Source organism: Elephantulus edwardii, unplaced genomic scaffold (assembly GCF_000299155.1).
Source record: "Elephantulus edwardii isolate Elephantulus edwardi_28Jun2011 unplaced genomic scaffold, EleEdw1.0 scaffold00039, whole genome shotgun sequence".
NCBI lineage: Eukaryota > Metazoa > Chordata > Mammalia > Macroscelidea > Macroscelididae > Elephantulus > Elephantulus edwardii.
This window is the reverse complement of record NW_006399789.1, coordinates 20,137,528-20,154,557: the sequence shown is the minus strand read 5'-3', so window position 1 is coordinate 20,154,557 and position 17,030 is coordinate 20,137,528. Positions and strand designations below refer to the sequence as shown.

Genomic DNA, 17,030 nt, shown 5'->3' with positions numbered 1-17,030 from the left:
TCTCAGACTGAACTTCCTCTGTCTTAGAGAAATGTTTCTTAAGATTAAACACTCAAGCATATCACCAGGGAATTTTATGCAAATGCAGACTCTGATTTCATAAGTCTATGCTGCCTCTGCATGTGTTCTGTTGTGCATAGGGTTTTCTGAAACTGAGGAGGACCTCATGCACTTGCTGCGAAGGGTCAAGGACTGCAGCCTTCAGTATGGACTAAGGCTCAACATCAAGAAGACAAAGATTCTCGCCACTGGACCAACTGGCAGCGTCAGGATGGATGACGAAGAGATTGAGAGTGTTCACAGCTTCACTTTGCTCGGCTCCACAGTCAACACTCTTGGTACCAGCAGTCAGGAAATCAAAAAGCGTATCGCGATGGGAAAGTCTGCCGTTAGGGACCTCTCAAAGGTACTCAGGAGCAACAGTGTCTCTCTGGAGACTAAGGTGCACCTGATACAGGTCATGGTATTTGCAATCGCTTGTTATGCATCAGTGAGTTGGACAATGACTAGGGAGGACAGAAGGAGAGTGGATGCTTTTGAGCTGTGGTGCTGGAGAAGGGTACTGAATGTACCATGGACTGCCAGGAAAACAGATTCATCTTGGAGAGGATTAAACCAAGCTGCTCCTTGGAGGCAAGGATTCTGGGGCTTCGTCTGACATACTTTGGACATGTTGCCAGGAGGGACGGGTCCTTGGAGAGGGACATCATGCTTGGGAGGGTGGAGGGACAGCGCAGGAGGGGAAGACCCTCTATGAGATGGATTGATTCAGTGACTGGGGTAATCGGGATGGGTGTGTCAGAGGCAGTGCGTTTGGCGCAGGATAGAGCAGGGTTTAGGGCTGTTATGCATAGGGTCGCTATGAGTCGGAAACGACTCGATGGCACATAACAACAACAACAACAACATGCTGCCTCTGCAACCAGGTTCACACGAAGCTGAGGCTGCTGATCTTTGGATCCCAATTACAGTACCAAAATCCTAGGACCTTTTCAAGTACAACACCCAATGGCAATGAAGCAAATCAGTTCTCAGCTCTCGATTGGGCAGTGCAAATCCCTGAAAGGCTTTTTCTCTACTCCAGAATTTGATGAATTACCTAAGACAAATCATATCAAGGAGTTGTGGTCAGCTTGCCACTTAAGCAGCTGCTAAGTCATTTCACCATTCAGCAAAGGCTAAGGGAAATTCTGTAGCTAGTCAGCTGCTGCCTTGGTCAGGGTTTGGTCTAAGAGCAGCTGTCAAGCACCAGACTGTGCAGGGAAGGGTCTATAAAAATAGACACCAACTTAACGGAAGATTTATATTCATGCTTAAGGATGTTAATATATAATAAAGTATACTCTACAAGGTATGCATTAATAAACTTGTTTATATAATATGCTATCGACTATAGTTCATTTTGTTTCCATTTCAGTTTCTCATCCTATGAAATGTTGTTGTTGATGTTGTCTTGATGTGCTTTTATTAATTTTATATTAGTTTGTTTACAAAGTTTGAGTACACTGTTTTCAAGAACAGATTCTTTCATTGAGTTAAGTGTGATTCAAAGCAACCCTAAGAACAACAGATCTGAAGACTGTCCTATCCTGTGCCGTCATCATCTCTAACATACTAGAGCCCACTGCTGGCTGACATCACTGAGTTAAGCACTTTCCTCTCTTTTGCTAGCCCTCCACCTTTTCAAGCATGATGTTCCTTTCCAAGGAAGAGTCCCTCCTAACAACATGCCCAGAGTATAGGATATGAAGCTTCACCATCATAGCCTTCAAGAAGCATTCTGGCCACACTTTCTACTGTATAGACATGATCCCATTTGTAAAAGCCATTAGTTTCTTTCTAACCTGGCTCACCAGTCTAAGAAGATCCAATCTTATACACACACGTGTGCACCCCTGCACACGCCACATATACATCTCCTCAGCTTTCCCAACAAAATGCAAACAATTCTGAGAAATAATATTTTGTTTTACTTTATATCTGAGTTCCTGCTACTAAAAAAAAAAGAAAAGAAAAGAAAAAATCTAAAATGACACCTGTTGGAGAATTTAGCCTGCACCCTTCTACTCATCATTGATACTCATCATCAGTGGTAGCAACAAAGGTCCACAATCACGCATATGGAAACATTATGTGGAATTACTGCATTTAAGACTACTTAATTGGCTACTAAAACAATTGTAAGTGACAAAATAAGTCACTTGTAATTTTTATGGATTATCAACACACAGGGGAGAATGCCAGAAAAATTCAACTTGGAGCTAAGTGGAGAAATGGCAAAGTTCCATAATAGGATTACTGTGATCTTTACATCCCAGACCCTACAGTTTCCCAGAACGTCAATAATCTGAAAAACCTCGCAGTTCAAGTTTTGTGTTGTATTAATTACAGAAACGGGGTATTCATTCTTAAAATATTAACTGCAAAGCAAAACAATTCCCTCAATTTTTGTCAAGAATCTGAAAATAAATGCCTTTCTCACAACAGAATCTTCATGGAACTTGTAAAATATTTCATGTAGTATTATGTTTCATTAAGGAAGCTCTGGCAGCTTAGTGGTAAGAAGTTGCTTTGATAACCCAAGGGCCTGTAGTTCAAACCTATCAGCTACTCCTCAGGCAAAAGATGGGCCATCTCTTCTTATGTGATTTATTGCCTTGTAAAACCCAGTGGGAGAGTCAGTTATGACTCAGTTTCAACTTGCCCATACATAAGAACAGAAACAGCATGTTTCATTAAGAAAATATTTCATAAACCACATCTCCTCTAAGATGGATTTGAAGTTTTTAAAATATCAATCTTTAAAAAAAGATAAAATGTCTACTTCTAGAGTTCATGTTAATGCCATTCATCCAATAAAAAAATGATTTTTAAACTTTTTTCAAAGTATAATTATAAATGTTATCTCCATTATCTCAGATAATGTGATAGTCAAAATTTCTATTTTTATTTGTTGTTGTTGTTGTTGTTGTTACTGTTATTGCTGATTGCATTCAAGTCGAGCAAGACTCTTAGTGACCCCATGAACAAAAATCCTGAAGCCTCTCTACAACTATTAACATTTATCAAAGTTCACAGAGTTTCCAGAGGCATGATTTTCAGGATATGGATGCCACTTCTGCTTCATTCAGAAGATGGAATGTAAAGATTCTCTAGTCAGGAGTATATAAACCCAAGCACATCCTATAACATTAAGAAATCATTTCATCATTATAAACATTCGCTTTTTGGCTTTGATGGAAACAAAAATTAGGATGATTGATGTATTCCCCAATTATTTATTATCAAATGCTTTTTTAAAGATGTTATCATGACTTGATGGAGCACCATTATTCAGTAACAGTGACAAGCAGCAGGAGTTTTGATGAAAAAAACAAGTCATGTTCAAAAGCAATTACAACCTTTTGAGGCAAAGCAAAACACTATTTGATAAAGGAATACAGACCAGATACAAAGAATCAAAGGGTGAAGTCTGAGAGGAATGCACAGAGGGAAATTTTACATCTACAGAATAAGAAATGAATGCATTGGGACAAAAGCAAACTCTGATCCAATAAACAAGACAAAAACAGAATTTTCCCCTCTTCAGAAATTTAAAAGATCTCTCTGTCCCTCTCTCCCTCCCTCTGTCTCTCTGTCGTGCACGCGCTCTCTCTCTCACACACACACAAACACACACAAATACAGAGAGAGAAAGAGAGAGAGCCTTCAGAATGCAGTGTTTTTTGTTTTGTCTCTAAGAACAATCTGTAAAGACTTTTGAGGTTTCCTAGTCTCCATCTTCTTGCATTTCTTTCTCTTCCTGTCCTCTTTTAAAGAGCTTGTAGGGGAAATGGGAACAGCGTAGAGTGTATTTTCTGGACTCCAGACAGCATGCCCATATTTACTATGATTTACACTGAGTCTTCAACACTATCTTAAACAGATGTAAGTACAGTCGACCTCAAAAGTATTAACAGGCAGCAAGCAACCAATTGTTCTGTAGAGGATCATTTTACATGAATTAAACATCAGAAAAATCCACAAAACAAAAACATGTAATAATCTCTCATTTTTAAAAATACTCCATTTGGTAGGAGGACTGGCATTGGCACTGGATAGTGGATGAGTCACATTTCCAGTTTTGAAGAACATGTCCAGCAACAAAAGATATTTGGAGAAAACAAAAAGGCTGTGATTTGTGTGGCTCCCCAGGCAGGGATGTGCTGTTGTTGGAGAGGAGTAGGAAGCAGTGTGGGAGAGGGGCAGAGTGGCTGATTCATTTTTCAGATTCACATTTATGAACACAAAGAAAAGAGCTGTCAGCAGCACACATGTCAATGCCCAAATCTGCCTCTCTCAGTCTGGTTAGGACAGACATGAAATGACATCTCGCAATCCAGGAAAATCAACAGATTCAGACAGAAGAGAACAAGGGGCGGGGGGGGGGGGGGGGGGGGGGACGCCGACAAACAACCTGGTCCTGGTAAATGTCTTCTCACATGTCCTAACTGTTGATCAGAACTTTTGCATTTTAATGAATTGAGGAATACTGCCCAATCAAAACCAGAAAAAGACACACTCTAAAGCAAGCTGCCACTCATGTACCTTCCTAAACAAGCATTGCCATTCTGATTCAGAACCACAAAATTAGACCTAACTGCCCTGCTGGGTTTGCAAGGCTGAAATCTTTCCAGAAGGAAGCTGCCACATCTGGAGCCGCTGGTGGCTTCAAACTGCTGACCTTCCATTTAGCAGTTCAGCATTCGATGCATTCTATGCACTGTTCTACCAGAGTTCCCTATGTACTACTATCGTCCAAGCATTTAATTAACATAAGATACATTGATTTAACATGCAGACACAGCAAGACACATGGAGTGGCACTGCTTAGACAAGTCCCAAGAGTTTAAGGGAATCCAGTGAGTGCACATTTATAGTGTGGCAAGTGGGGACCTATATCAAAGACATAACTACATTCAAGACAAATCTTCTTGAGCTTCATTTCAAGATTCACATTCTACTAAAGAGACAATAGTCCCTCTCTAGGTCAGTGATAAGACTGCATCTAAAAAGCTGTGTATTATTCTCTACACTGAGATAAAGAAGCTGAACAGACAAGAGTTGCACAAAGCGCTAAAGAAATCTACCATTAGACAGAACACCAGAAATGTTAATAGAGCCCCTCAGTGAGGTAACAGTTCCAATGTACTTGTGTACAGTAGCAATGTGTACCAAGGTACGTCACTTTTTTAAAAAAGGATATCTGTGTCACTGGGCTAATAAAATTATGGTCTGGACAATCTAGACGGCTCATGTTTTAAAATTAACTAAAATAAATGACCGGATAAAAACGGAATGGTGACATAGGACAAAAATCCCCAAAGGGCTGTATTTACCAATGAGAGAGTGGAAATTACTAGGAAAGGAAAGGGCTGAAGCCAGGGCTTTTCAGCTGCTACCTCCTTACATGATTATACCTCAGGATCACCATTTAACACAGCTCTTCACAATTTACAAGGCCTGTTACTTCATTTGATCTAACAACCATGTGCAAAGAGGTCAGGTAAGCTATTATTACTCCCATTTTACAGATGAGAAAACTGAGAGTCTAAGTCACAGTATATGTGGCAACTTTCATCACTCATCCAAATCCAGACACTTCACTTTAACACCAAAAGCTAAGGGGGGGAAGTCATAATGAGATACACAAACACCCTTAAGTGTTCTGTTTAAACAACATAGAGCAGATACATATCTGATGTATCAAATGCCCAATAATTCTCAGGCTTTTCAAATTTTTTTTTGTGAAATACATTGTTTAGGAACCATAAGATAATATGTGAAAGTGGCTTAAGCGGCCTTACTGGGTGAACTTGAGAAGACAAACTTAAAATATTTTAAAAATTCTGTACATGTGCTTATTTTGGACTTTGAAAATGTCTGTACATGAATTGCTCAACAGAAATAAAAGTATGTTTGAAGTGGCATAAAAGATAAACAGAGAGAAAGAATACACTTTGAATCTTTGAATCAATGTCACTGCAACAGATCTGCTTGCCATCAGATTTGATACAGTAGAGCATTGAATTATTTATTACAGCCAAGGGGGGGGGATTACAAAACAATTTATGGAGAAAAACTGACCCCCAATATGACTTTCAGCTCTGAAGATAAGGGTATCCATTGTACATTCTGACTGGCAAAATTTGGGATACAGTCCAGTGAGAGTGGAATTTATTAGGGTTGTATCTACTTAAAATATATATTAAATATGACACAAAGTCAAATGTTATGTATGCTTTTGTCAGTGAAGTCAGGCCTTTTTAGTTAAGTCCCTCAGCACTAGATGTCTAAGCAGACAATTGCTCATTTGAGATATGTGAGCTCCAAGGATCACAGCAGCTCATCTGCACAATCTGCTGGAGGAAATGGAGTACTCCCCTCCTTCAGTAAAGAGTAACATTTTAAAAGCAAAGTTTCTCCACTGCTGAAAATGTATCAACTGTTGAAACATTAATAGTTGCAACTCTTGGATCCATGTGAGTTTAATCGTGCAACTAGCAGCAGGCTTCAAACTTTCAATTAACAAACTGCATGCCTTTTCAAGCGCGGGCTTTCCGTGCAGTGACAAATCCTGTGTAGAAATCAATACTCAGTCCAACTTGCCTGCATGTAATGACTTACATCAAGCACGGCTCCAATACTAACGGGCATTATTACATGCCAGAGACGCATGTAGTAACGCTTTCTCCGGAGAGAAGGAAATCAAGCCTTCGGATCATTCATCGCATACAGCCGTTGCCTTCTGCATACATCGCCTACGTACCAGGCTTCTCCCACACACGCTGTTATTTCATAATCTCTGCCTGAGTGCACTGCACATGCCGTCACCTGAATCTGTTGGCCAACTCCTTTTATAGAGTTCTACCGGGGCTAGACAGGACGGACGGACGGAAGGGAAAGAAACGATCACTCCGGAAAACAACAAAGGGAGTTTATTTGCAGGAAACAGAACAGCCATCACAACAAGAGCAACGGACAAGGACAGAGTGAGTTGGTTTTTCCCCCGCGTCCCCAGCCAGGAGCGTGGCTGCCGCTTCCCCATCTTCTACATCACCCCTTGGCCCACCTCTGCGTCTCCATCTGCACCACGACCCCAGGCAGCAGATGCGCTGGGCAGCCTATCTGAGCTGGCTGAGTTGGCCAGAAAAGTTGTCAGGGCCGGCGCGAGACACACAAGTGCCCGGGAGTCTGCTCCCCAGCGTCCACCTGGTGAAACTTCAGAACCCCCAGAGGAGGGTGAGAGAGAGAGAAGCAACAGCGCAGAGGAAGGAGAACAAGACTGGAAGGAAGCAGAGAGCGCCAGTGCTCCCCGACTTGAACGGCTTGGGGCTAAAGTCAGAGACGGCACCGAATCCCTTCTTTAGGGAAGACAGCGGTCCTTTGCAACTCTGATCACCCAGGCTGGCTCGGGAAGTCTCTGCGCCACCTTGACGTTCACTCCGGGTCGGGATCACCCCGTGGGGCTCCCGGACCTCGCAGCCCAGGACTACTTGGCGTGCTTCCCCCCAATCCTGTTTCACAACAGACTCCACCAGCACATACTCACAACACGTTCCATGCAAAGCCCTAACTCCCGGGCAGGGCATGTCCGGGAGCGACCCAACAATGAGAGAAGAGGGAGGGAGGGTAGGGCAGGGAAGTGTTGGGACAATAGTCGGGGGAGGTGATTCCCGGGACAAAAAACACCTGGCAGACAGCGCCGAGCTCTGGTCTCCACGTTTCTACAATGGCTTCCCGGGAATATTTCTTTTCTTTTTTGCTTTTGCAAACACTTAGTAGCAAATAGTAGCAAGCCTGCACCACTAGCAACAAAGTAGCCGTCTCCAGAGTGGTAACTACTTTTCCTTCTTTTCCCGGCGACTAACCCGTGCACGCTGCGCCGGACGCCGAGCCTGCCAAATGCCCGAGCAAAGCCAGGTCGCCACACGCTGTCGCCCAGCCTTGCCAGCCCGCGCCCCGAGCCGGCCGCGCGCGGGAACAATAGGTCTCAAAGATGAAAGTTACCTGCGCCAAGTGGCGGACGCTGGGTCCCGATCCCACCTGACGCAAACTCTGGGACCTCCCTATCGAGAACACCCCAACACCAGGAAAGCTCTCTCCAAATAACCAGCCCCGGCCTGGCGGGGAGCCCGGTCCGCCCCTGGCAAACCCCGAGTCCCGGGCGGCAGAGGCCCTGGGGCCACTCACCTGCGGAGAACTGGCCTTGGGCAGACCCCAGGAGAGGCCACGGGGAGACCAGCAGGAGCGCCACAAAAGCAGGCAGCGCCGCCGCCGTATCCATGTCGAGTTTGGGAGAAGTTTCAAGCAGCTTTGCAAAGAGCTGGCAAGGGGATCGCGGCGAAATCCACGACGGGGGTGCGGCCGGAGCTGGCGGGCTGAACGTGGGGTGGTCGACGGCCACCCGCCGATACTTTTTTCCCTCTTGGTGGGCGCCAAACTACCTCTGGGGCGCAAGCGTCGCCCGCGTCGGCGGCCGGCCGCGGCGGCAGGTCTCCATGCTCGGAGGAGGCTGCTCCTGTTAGTCAAGAGTTACTTTGCTTGGGGAGGGACGGGGGCGGAGTCGGGGGTGACGTAGCCCCGCGGGCTCCGGTCTCTTCTCTGGAATGCGGGCTCGGGCGCAGCGCCGCCGCCGCCTCCTGCCGGAGAGACTCGCGCCAGCCCGGCCGCGCGCCCCGCGCTCCGCGTCGCCTTTGTTCGCAGCTCGGCCCGCGCTCGGCTGCCACCCGGGGACCCGAGCGGGAAAAAGCTGCTCCGGAGCCGGAGCCGCAGCCGCGCGCTGTGCTCCGCTCGCCCGGGCTGGAGAGTTTGCTGGACCGCGAGGACGAGCGCCGAAGCCCCGCAGACCGTGGAGTGGCGTGCTGGGGCTGCTTCCCCGCAGTGGGGATCCCGCCGGAGCAGTGGCCGGTAGGAAGCAGGGGGAACGGAGAAGCGCCCTAAAACACACCACCCTCATTGAAAACTTGCCATTCCCTGTTTATGTAATTACGCATACGACGCCTCATCCCCATTGAAAACTTACTGTTCCTTGGCGTATAATAAATAGAACTTGAATAGAAAATAAACGTTCAGTAACTTTCCAGTGTGAACAGCTGGCGTGTCTCCTGGTTTATTTTGCCATTTGCCAAATATTTTCATTTACTCTCTGAATCTCTGTTTTTTCTGGTTTTGAAACCTCCGGGCCTTTTTCTACTTAATCTTACCTAAATTCTGTATCAGGGTTACAATGTTCCCTTTCGTATGAGCCTGGTGAAGAAAAGATTGTTCATTAAATATCTAATAGCTATTTAGGAAATATAACAGAAGTTTAGAGCGACTGTGAAAATAGTGACGAATGATTTGTTCAGAAAGGGGGGGGGGGTAATGCCTGATTGTAATAAAGTACTAGTGGCGCAGTAGTTAAGTGTTTAGCTGCTAAAAGGTCAACAGTTGGAACCCATCAGCCACTCCAGGACAGGAAAACGTGGCAGTCAGCTTCAGAAAAGATGTGCAACCTTGGAAACCTTACGGAAGAGTTGTGCCCTGCCTGTGAGGTCACGATGAATTGGGTTTGCTTCTGACAGTTTGCTATTTCAAGTATATTATTTCTTCAACATATGCCACTCTCACTTGCATCTCTGGTTAAGACTTTACAGTACATACGATGTTCATTTTATAAAATATCAAGTTTGAAAAGTGTGGTCACAGCTGAGTAAATATTATAATTTTTATTCAGAATGCTCATCTCCTGTGTACAATTCCCAGAACAATAGATTCTTGTGATTGGCATCTGTCACTCAGCTTTGGCTTTTGTGAATCAAGCCAATGTGCAACTCCATCTAATGTAACTGATCCGGTTTCTCAAACCACATGCTGCTCCTTTATTCAAGTCGTGTGTGTGTGTGTGTGTGTGTGTGTGTGTGTGTGTGTGTGGTGTGTGGGGGCGTGGGGGTGTGAGAGAGAGAGAGATAGAGACTGAGACTAAGGGCCAAATTTATGACACAGCCTGGAAATAAATATATATTCATGTTTGCTTGTGTTTGAAATTAAAAGAAGACTTCTTTTAAAAAATTTAATAACAGCTTGATTAAATAGCATTTGGATTCTTATAGCTGCCTCATTAGCACGCTGACTTAAGTCCAACACTTACCAATTCAGTTCAGCAGACTTAAGTTCATCTTTTCTTGAGATGGAATATAGAATTTTAAATTTTTTTTTGCCTATAGCTCTTAGTACATTATCACCACCATTCCTATTTCTGTGAATATCATGACTAGATCTCAGATGGGGGTGTGGGGTGGAGAAATAAATCACAAAAATACCCTGAAGGACACCTATTTTCCTTTTGAAGGACTTTTAAAATTCAGGAGTAATTTGCCTCAGAAAAACAAAGCCTGCTAGCCATCTACTAGTTGAATAATTCTTCTATTTATGTAAGGAAGATAAAGGAAAAACATGACTTCCATGTGTTTGTTTAAACACCAAGAAAAAAGCCTTTTAAACAATAGGCCTGCCATGGGCTCTTGTGCTTTGGAGCTAGTAAGGCTGACCCAGGATAGGACAAGGTTCAGACCTGCTATTCATAGGGTCACTATGAGTCACAGGCGACTCAGTGGCACATAACAAGGGCAAAAGTGCACACAGACCAGAACATGCTCAGTCAGGAGGCCAACTGATAGAAAATCCCACTCATTTTTCTATCACGGAAGTAGTAATCACAGCAGGGAATGTTATTACGATGGCCATCAAGTCGGTTTTGACTCATGGTAACCCCAAGAGCTGAAGAGTTCAAATCACCAACCTTTATTTAAGAACCCAACCCCTACACCACCAGGGGGCCTTTAAAGAGGGTTTAAAACACACTAGATGCTGTCAAGAAAAACAATGTCTCATTGAGTGTGGACAACAACCAGGTCACACTGATGTCACATTTTGCAATCTGAAAAATGAGCAAACAACATGAGGACACATAGCCTGATGAGAAGTGGCAGAGGCACAGTGGAAATCCAGGGAATGGATGGAGGGGAGGGACAACAGAGTAAAGAACAAAATTCTCAAAAGTGGATTGCCCAGAACAGCAAAGGTTCTCTTTCATTAAAAACCAAACCAAACAAAATAATGCAATAAAACGTATAAATCAGTCCTTTCGTCACTGGAACAATAACTAATGATGGCCAGGGTGAATTGTGAAGTCCCTAGCTAAATACTTGGCTAATCGAAGGAATTGTAGCTTTGTTGATTTGAAAGAACGAAAAATAAATCCACAAACCAATCTGTCAATTAATAAAAGAGAATTGTGAATAGCTGCCAGAAAAGTTGCATACCATATACTATAAGGCACTAAAATGACTATGCTTTTGATCTAGTATTATTTATGCAATGGAGTACTAGTGATAAGGAATTGCACTGCTAACCCAAAGGTTTATGGTTCGAGTCCACCAGGTACTCTAGGGGAGAAAGATGAGCAACTTCATGTGCAATAATGTACTGCCTCTGATAACCCTCTGGAAGGTCAGCTATGGGTCAGCTCTGACTTGATTGCTAACAACAGCATAATGTAGCTTAATAAAATTGAAGAGGAAAAAAAAGTTTTATGTACATAAGTAACTACAAAATGTAAACTTGGAAGTAATAGAAATGTTGAACAAAGGATATCATCTGGATAGACTACTTCCCGACTAATAGAAATGAGGCATGTTACTAGGAGAGGCTATTCCTAGGAGGACATTATGCTTGGAAAGGGGGAGAGGGAGTGAAAGAGAAGAGCCTCAAACAGATGGATTGACACAGGGACTGATGCAATTGGTTCAGATGTGTCAGGAAGTGTGAGGAGGGCAAAGCTAGGACAGAATTTCAGACCTGGTCTTCATAGTCTTGCTATTGGTTGTACTGGTGGGCACCTAACAACAACAATAGATATGAGGATTATAAAACAAGAGTTAGTGTTAATGTGAAAATATTGAGATAAAATCTAAACTTTAAAAAAAAAAAAGTACTTTAGAAGCAAAGGTGCATGGACTACAGTTACTGCTGGTCTTATTTTTAATAACTGTTGGGTGGGTTTTCCATTTCTTGGTGATCACTTGTGTGCAGAGTAGAACTGCTTGCTCCTCTAGAGTTTTCAAAGCTGTGCCCTTTCAGAAGCAAGTTGCCAGGCCTTTCTTCTGAGGCAACTGTAAGTCTGAACAGCCAACTTTTCAACTAGAATTCAGAGAGTTGGACAATGACTAGGCAGGACAGAAGGAGAGTTGATGCTTTTGAGCTGTGGTGCTGGAGAAGGGTACTGAATGTACCATGGACTGCCAGGAAAACAAACAGATTCATCTTGGAGAGGATTAAACCAAGCTGCTCCTTGGAGGCAAGGATTCTGGGGCTTCGTCTGACATACTTTGGACATGTTGCCAGGAGGGACGGGTCCTTGGAGAGGGACATCATGCTTGGGAGGGTGGAGGGACAGCGCAGGAGGGGAAGACCCTCTATGAGATGGATTGATTCGGTGACTGGGGTAATCGGGATGGGTGTGTCAGAGGCGGTGCGGTTGGCGCAGGATAGAGCAGGGTTTAGGGCTGTTGTGCATAGGGTCGCTATGAGTCGCAAACGACTCGATGGCACATAACAACAACAACCTATAAATGCAGTCAAGAAAAAAATGGCAAAAAATTATTAAAATGCAATTTCAGTGAAAGTAGGATAATAAAATTTTATGAGTTTTTTTTATATTTTCCTGTTGATTGCGATGTATGATTTCATATCTTCCCCCCCCTATATCTTTTAAAAGAGAACAGGTTTGTATCCTGGTTGCAAATTTACCACTTATACCAATTATGAACTTGGATCATCATTTGGAAAATGTTTTCTGTAGAACCCTGTCATAACAGATTTTGGTGGTTTTTTAAAATTTTTTTAAAAATGGAATTGTAAAATAGAATCTCAAGATTTAATAACTCTGGAGAACTCTAGAGTAAGCGCAGTTAAACAGGTTTCTTCCCTTTAGGCCATGCTTACCAATATGGTGCTGTATTGGAAAAGATAAGAAAATGCAAAGGTTTTTAAAAGTTTTGGATCATAAAACTCTTTAATAAAGCATCCCTCAAAAAAAGGATAGGTTTCAAGAGATAGATTTGGAAGTACAACCTGTAAAATCATTTAATATATATTTTTCTGAATTTTCTTTATGTAAAAATGAAGTTAATATCTCCTTCTTTAGAGTTCACTCTGAGTTAAATCTAATATAAATTTAGTTGTAGTTATAGATACACAGTGGAATCACTAGAGTTGGTGTTAACTAGTGGACTAAATGGCCTGACCCTCTCTTGCAAGCCCAGACTCTGAAGTTACTCCATGATCCTTGACTACATCCCTTTCCCTAGAGGCCTTCCCCCGCCACCCTCTCACCCCCGCAGTTAGTCAAGGCAGGCAAAGGCCCTTCCTTCCACCTGGTGAGTGAGAGGAAGTGAGCAGAGATTACAGTGTCATGTGACACAAAGCCTTGTCACTGCATGCTTGGTAGTCCTTCCTCCTGCAGCCCTAGGGACTAGGTCATGATACAAAGCCTTGTCACTCCCTGCCTGGGAGTCCTTGCCCTGCAGCACTAGTGACCAGGCAGACCCTTGGGTCATTTTCATGTCACCTCCTCTCACAGCGTTAATGTGTGCAGGGATAAAACTCAATCTCATTTCCTTCGAGTGGGAATCGGCTCACTGCTGACTCTCCAACTTGTTTCCAAGTCTGTAAATAACAGGCTTGTTGTGAGAGGAGATTGTTCCTCTTTCTCCTTTGAGCTACCAGTGGATTTGAACCCCCAGAGAGGTGCTACCTTCGGGTTGACAGCACAGCTCCCTATAGGCTATGCTACCAGAGCTCCCTGTGCCGTGACAAGTCATTTTAATATGAACCAGTGCTGGTCTGTCAATTTGTCATACGGTGATGGTTTGCGTGCTGTTTAAAGGTTGGAAGTTGTACTATGTCATGTGTTTCAATGTTGGAAATGCCATGAGTACTTCAAATGTAAGCAGGACCATCTGGAGTGAACAGGTTTCAGCAGAGCTACCAGTCTAAGACAGCCTAAGATAGGAAAGGACTCAGTCATCTACTTCTGAAAAAAATTGGATAGAACAAATCTTATGAAAACAGTGTAACATTGTCTCACACAGTGCGAGAAAGAGCTCCTCGCATTGCAAGACACTAAAAATGGGACTGATAAACAGCTGCCTCCTCTGTGTAGAATTAAACCTGATGACTTAATAGATGACCTGGTAGATAGAATAAACCATTTAGGTGCTTCATTTAATGCTATTTCACAACTCAAAATGAAATTGAAAGAGCTACAAACATCCATTAATCAGAATGGAGGATGTATGAAGTTAGAATCAAGAAAAACTGAAAGTCATGTTCAACAATTTAAAACATTAAAAATGCTGATTAACTACTCTGGCCATTTGAAAAAAAAAAAAGAAAAACTGAAAGTCGTCTAAAGTGAAATGGAACACATAAAGACCGATATCCAGGCATTAGTGAGCTGAAGTGAACTGGTATTGGCCATTTTAAATTGGACAATTACATGGTCTACTATGCTGGAAATGACAAATTGAGGAGGAATAGAATTGTATACATGATAAAAGCAAACATAATATCTATCCTGAAGAGCAGTGCTGTCAATGATAGGATAATATCCATACACATATAAGGAAAACTAGTTGATATGACTATTACATTATTCAAATTGATGCACCAACCATTGAAGCCAAAGATGAAGAAATCAAACTTTTTAGCCAAGTTCTGTAGTCTAAAATTTATCAAAATGCATTCAACATGCATTGATAACTCCTCATAATTAGAATGTGAAAGTTGGAAACAAAACTAAGGTTGATGGTTGGGAAATATAATCTTTGTAATAGAAAATGGATGTTGTTGTTGTTGTTATGTGCCGTCGAGTCGCCTGCGACTCATAGCGACCCTATGTACAACAGCCCTAAATTCTGTTCTGTCCTGTGCCAATCGCACTGTCTCTGACACTCCCATCCCAATTACCCCAGTCACTGAATCAATCCACCTCATAGAGGGCCTTCCTCTCCTGCGCTGTCCCTCCACCCTCCCAAGCATGATGTCCCTCTCTAAGGACCGGTCTCTCCTCACAACATGTCCAAAGAATGTTAGACGGAGCCTCAGAATCCTTGCCTCCAAGGAAGGGTTTAACCCTTTCCAGGACAAATACTGCTTAATTTTTACAAGAGCAACAACTTATTCATTGTAAACATCTTTTTCAACAACACTAGTAGACTAAACAGGGTCCATACACGTAACCAAAGCTCTGGTGGTGCAGGTGTGCTGTTAATGTCAAAGGAAGTCCATCCCTGTCAATTCAAATCCACCAGCAGCTCTGAAAGGCAGTAAGGAGAAATCTCCTCTCCTGCAGATATGGCACGAAAACCACCGGAGAGTCATCTGTAAGTCAGTTCTGACTTGAAGACAATGAGAAATATACAGGCAAAGCGAGCTCTGCTGATAGAGTCTGTGCCGAGTTACCCTGTTAACCTGTGTCTCTGAGGAAGAAAGACTGGTAGGCTTTTCCCTTTATGAAGCCTCATAAAACTCAAGGAAGAATCAAATGAGTCTAAACTTACTCAACTTAAGAGGTTAAGGATTGGGCTTCACAACAAAAGGGTGGCAGTTGGAAACCACCAGCTGCTCCTTTGGAAAAGAAGGAGGAAATCCCTGCCCTTATAATTTACCACCTTGGGAATCCAACAGACAAGACAGTTCTGGGAGTCAGAACTGACACAATGAAAATAGGCTGGTACACACACAAAGGTGGCCTGGTGGTGCAGTGGTTAAAGAACGTGGCCACCAGACAAAAGATAGGTGGTTTGAACTCATCTGCCTCTTTCTCTGTCTAAAAGATAGGGCAGTTTGCTTCTGTAAGGATTTACAGCTTGGAAAGCCCATAGGGCAGTTCTGCTCTGTCCTATATATAAAGTCACTCTGAGTAAGAATTAATGTGATGCTGTTGAAATACATGCACTTCTTACCAGATAAAATGCACAGTAATCAAATTGTCTACATCTGTGGAAATAGTGAACGTGGATGTTTCACAAGGCCAAGTACCGACAGCTGAACAATTCTTCACTTGCTCCTCTGCAAGTTCAAGTGGAAGCTGAAGAAAATGAAAACAAGTCCATAAAAGCCAAAGAAAGAACAGACAGAAGTAGATGTCAGAAGAGAATCTGAAACTTAGTATAGAGTATACAGTAGCTAAAGTGACCCGAAGAAACAATGAAGAGAGGAACTGAAGATGTCAAGGGTGTTTTGAAAAGACAAAATGAAATGTTATTAGGACATATCTGAAGACCTGAAGTTAGAAAACTAAAAGGGAAGGATATTCTTGTGTTTCTCAAACTGACAGAACTAAAGAAAACAATTCACATAGTATTGAAAAATTCTATGCTCAAAATATTAAGTGACACATGAAGCATCAAAGGAAGAAGCACACAGTCAATGCACCAAAAAAATAAATGATGTTCATCCATTTTAGGATGTGGCATATCATCACGAACTGACAATATTGAAGGAAGAAGCCCAAGTTGCAATAAAAGCCATTTGCAAAAAAATAAAGATCCAGGAATTGATGGAATACCAATTCAGATGTTCCATCAAATGCATGCAGGAAAGACTCATTCTATGCAAGAAATCTGGACAACACACTATGGGTGGGTGGATACAATGTGCAATGATTGGCTCAAACATAGTATTGATTATGAAAATGTCACAAAACTGAGCAGGGTTTTGCTCTATTGTACATAAGGCCAACAGACCCAACTCAGAGGCACCTAAGAACAATGTGGATATGAAATGGTCTACATGCTAAGAGTTGCTGAGTAAATGTTGTTTCTTTTCCTTCCCTTGTTTTAGAAGAAGCAAGATTTGATTTACCCAATTCAGATCATGACTATTCACCCGACAGGCATTTCTAAGCGATCAGTTAATATTCTCAGTTCGAACAAAAAAGTAAT

General features: G+C 42.8%; 1 protein-coding gene across 4 annotated transcripts in view; it reads right to left on the bottom strand.

Annotated features, from left to right (window-relative positions):
• Window positions 1-8,694, bottom strand: part of PTPRK (protein tyrosine phosphatase, receptor type, K) — an 801,885-nt gene extending 793,191 nt beyond the window's left edge. The window contains exon 1 of one of the 4 annotated variants that reach the window (XM_006884996.1): window positions 8,233-8,694. In XM_006884996.1, the coding sequence (XP_006885058.1) occupies window positions 8,233-8,326 (94 nt within the window). In that variant the 5' untranslated portion in view covers window positions 8,327-8,694. The remainder of the gene's footprint in view (window positions 1-8,232) is intronic. The other 3 variants (XM_006884997.1, XM_006884995.1, XM_006884998.1) reach the window with 3 other exon arrangements.
• Window positions 8,695-17,030: the final 8,336 nt, after the last annotated feature.